This window comes from Hemiscyllium ocellatum, chromosome 35 (assembly GCF_020745735.1).
Source record: "Hemiscyllium ocellatum isolate sHemOce1 chromosome 35, sHemOce1.pat.X.cur, whole genome shotgun sequence".
Classification (NCBI taxonomy): Eukaryota; Metazoa; Chordata; class Chondrichthyes; order Orectolobiformes; family Hemiscylliidae; genus Hemiscyllium; species Hemiscyllium ocellatum.
Genome location: NC_083435.1, coordinates 16,456,308 through 16,460,367, shown reverse-complemented (window position 1 = coordinate 16,460,367; position 4,060 = coordinate 16,456,308). Strand labels below are relative to the sequence as shown.

The window sequence follows — 4,060 nt, the reverse complement described above, 5'->3', positions numbered from 1 at the left end:
AGGCACTCAGGTCTTGAATGACCTCCTGAGAATTAAGAGTCGTGGAGCCTGAGAGAACTGGTCCTGATCCTCGGGGGATAATACAGCTCACTGTAAGTGCTGCTCAGTTAAGCGAGATGTCAACTTGTTCGTTAGAAATAGCATGTTTCATGAGATCTGTTTACTGTTTCACTGGAGGATTGCCTTGTGTATAAGTTGAGTGTGTTTCAGTGCATTGACTCGTTTGGACTTTGTCTGCTTCCACCTGAAAATGCGAGTGCAGGCGCTTCCAATAGAAATTCTTTTTCCTGCTCTGGCCATTTTTGGAATTCCAGGTAAGTGATTAGAAGCCACTGTGACATTTTGCTTAACTGTTCTGTTTTAAGTTGAATCTTTGCAATTTGATATAGACTCCGAACTTAACACTTGCTTTCTGCTGAGTTTTCCTTTCTTTTAATTACCATTGATTTCGGTTTGAGTACAATTAGTCCTGACCTAGCTGACTGAATTGGAAACAACTGTGTTTGAAGTAACAAAATAAAATGGTAGAGGAGGTAAACAATTATTTTCCATCAGTCTTGTCGTTGGATGAAACTTTGAACATTCCAATAATACGAGGAGAGAGGTAGAGGGGGTAAGTCAGAAGAACATCATTAAAAGTTGAGTATTTCACGAATTGATATGGTTTATGGCAAATAACGCTTCTGCCTCTGAGGACTTATAACCTGGGATTCTGAAATAGGTAGGTGCAGAAATAATGTCTGCATTACTATTGTGGATAAGTTACACAGGCATGAAAAAGACTGTCAATGCATCACTCGTACTCAAAAGGAAGGACAGCAAAATGCGGGAAGGTAGATCAAATGAAAAAGTATTGGAAACTGGTAATTACGATGAGATAGCACAACATTCAGAAAATCTTAATGTCATCAAGTGGAATTTTACAGCCCATAGCAAACTGTATGGAAAGGCACATTTTGAGAGGGATACAAATGTTTTCAGACATATATTGATAGATTATGTAAATGGGCAAAATCTTGCAAATGGTGTATAATGTGGGAAGATGTCAAGTTGTTCATATGAGAAGGGAGAAAGAAACAACAGAGTTTTATTTACATGTTGACGTGCATCAGGAAGCAGGTACACAAAGGGAAATGGGGTCTTCGGACATACCTAAAAAAAACAGAAAATGAGCAAACAGGAACACCTTGTGATCAGGAAGGCGTGTGGAATTCTGGCCTCTTATTTCAAGAGAGTTGGAGTACAACAGTATGGATGTCTTACTGCAAGTTCCAAGCAGCTCTGAGAATAGATTTGGAACACTGTGAGCAATTTCGTTCAATAACAAAAGAAATCAATTTTCATGTGGCACAATTTGTGGGTGGCACGGTGGCACAGTGGTGAGCACTGCTGCCTCACGGCGGGTTCAATTCCCGCCTCAGGTGAATGACTGTGTGGAGTTTGCACATTCTCCATGTGTCTGCGTGAGTTTCCTCCGGGTGCTCTGGTTTCCTCCCACAGTCCAAAAGTGTGCAGGTTAGATGAGTTGGCCGCGCTAATTGGCCAGTAGTGTTAGTTAAGGGGAAAATGTAGGGAACTGGTTCTGGGTTGGTGCGCTTCAGCGGGTCGGTGTGGTTTTGTTGGGCTGAAGGACCTGTTACCACGTTATAAGTAATCTAATTCATACGAGGACAATTAGGATGATCATAGGTATGGAAAGACTGTCTTATGGTCGAAAATTCAACAGTTTCGGAGTCTACTGTTTAGAAGACTGAACAGTGATCCAATTGAGACGTATCAGATTCTTAAGGATATTGACAGGGTAAATGCTGAGACGATGTTCCACTCATGGGAGAGTGCTTTGGCTGTTTCTGCTTAAGCAGAAAATGGGATCATAAACAATTAGAACAGAAATTCTCGATCTCATTCTTGCATTCATTAAAATTAGTCTTCAATGGTGACAGTTTTTCTGCCTGGAAACCATAGCCTTCCACTCCTTTGTGTATCCAAATCTGTCTCTCTTAATCTTATACGCCAAGATCCCATTACCTTCAAGGGAACAGAATTGCACTCTCCAACCACTCTCTCAGAGAATAATACATTTCTTACCTCTGTTTGAAAAAGGCAACAGTTTATTTTGATACCGTGTCCCCTCGTCGTAATCACTGTAGTGGAAGGAAAATATCTTTTTTTGTGTTCCACTTTGTCTAGTCCCCACAAGATCTTATATGTTTCAATGTGATCACCTTATATTCTTCCAGACTCGAAGGAAGATGGGCATAACCTCACTTCAGCCAACAAAACCTTAATCGCAGGATGTGGCAAATGATCCTTCTCTGAGTGGTTCCTAAAATAATGATATTTATTTTCTTGAAATCAGGAGAGCAAATGGTGCAAAGTGATGAGCAATTGAAATACCAGTCCTGAAATTGCCCTTTGATTATTTCCGTAGCACAGACAATGTATTGCGAATGAGATTTCACTGTTTTCCATTCAAGTTCAAGGCTAGCATTGCCAGCAGCACATCAGTCTTGTGTAATCCAAGACCTTCTCGCTGCACATCTCTGTGCATTTTGATCCAACTCACGATTTGATTTTCTTTACAGCGAACCTGATGACACTGCTGATTCTTTCCCAAGGGAAGTGCGGCCTTTCCAAAGGAATCACTCACTACATGATTGCCATGGTAACAGGCGATCTGATGGTCCTTGTCTTCAACGTGATTGTGAGCCAGATCTTCAAGCATCATTTCCCGGGCTCACTGCTGAACTACACCCCCGCCTGCCGACTCAGTGCCTTCCTGCAAGGGCTCAGCATCCAACTCTCCATCTGGTTTACCATCGCCTTCACCTTTGACCGCTTTGTAGCAATTTGCTGCAACAAATTGAAGGGGAGGTATTGCACTGAAAGAATGGCTAACGTGGTCATATTCATCGTAAGTTCTCTTACCATTCTGGTTAACATTCCCTTGTCTTTTCGCTATGAGCCCATTCAAGTTCTGAACAATGTACAGTGGGGCTGCCACACCGTCACTACTTACCTCACTTCACCAGTCTGGGCAGCTCACCGATGGCTCACCAACATCTCAAACATGTTCCTTCCTATTCCCCTGCTCCTGCTGTTGAATACTCTCACCGCTGCCCATATCCTCGCAGCCAGCAGGGTTCGTCGGGCTCTGAAGGACAGCAGAGGTGGTGCTGGAGAGATGGGTAGAGACCCCGAGCTGAAGAGCAGGAGGACCTCCATCATTCTGCTCTTCACCATCTCAGGCTGCTTCATGGTGCTGTCGGCCCCCATCACTGTTATCCACATCTGTGTCGGTGTTACTCAGATTGTGGCTTTCCAAGGTTCAAGCTCACTCTTTGTGGCAATCAGGGCAGCGTTCCTGCTGATGTGCACCAGCTCCTGTACAAACACTTGTATTTATGCACTGACCCAGAGGAGATTCAGAGAGCAGGTGAAGAACTTGCTAAAATCTCCTTATGCTCTACTCAGAAAGTTATGAAAATTATTTATATTGATGGGCGAGTTGGTGGTTCAATGATAACCTCACTGGGCCAGCATTCTAAAATCCAAACTCATGTCCTGGGGACATAGTTTGAAATTCCACCGAGGCAAGTGATGAATTTTACATGCAAATAGCGCGAGCCTAATGTTGATTATGTAGCCATTCATGATTAACATGCGTGAAAATTAATTGTCTTCAAACATTGATTGTCTTTTCGGCAAGAAACTCTGACCGCTTTTAAGCATGTCCACCATATATGTGATGTACGGTTCACAGTCCTGTCTATCTCAGAGCATTAGGATTGAGTCTTAGCCATCCTCTGGGAAAATGCCAACCTTGGCAGGGATGCCCACATTCTCAAATGAAAAAATAAAATACGTCATTATTAATCTAGTGACTGATATTTCACTGTGTCTTTCGCGATGATACTACTGCCTCAACAGGGTTCTGTCGTCCTTGTAGATTTTTTTTAAAAGGGATTGTGAAAGGCAGAGGTTCTGATTTGTCTGTGTTGAGGCCACTTTGATTATGGCGAACAGATACTGCCTCAGGCAATAATAGGGAAAAAGGTCC

The 4,060-nt window shown here is 42.8% G+C and overlaps 1 protein-coding gene across 1 annotated transcript; it reads left to right on the top strand.

Annotated features, from left to right (window-relative positions):
- Nucleotides 1–250: 250 nt before the first annotated feature.
- LOC132832548 (probable G-protein coupled receptor 139) lies at nt 251–3,484 on the top strand. Its single transcript, XM_060850638.1, has 2 exons — nt 251–314; nt 2,586–3,484. The coding sequence occupies exons 1-2, from the start codon at nt 251–253 to the stop codon at nt 3,482–3,484; spliced, it is 963 nt and encodes a 320-aa protein (XP_060706621.1).
- The last annotated feature ends 576 nt before the right edge of the window (nt 3,485–4,060 follow it).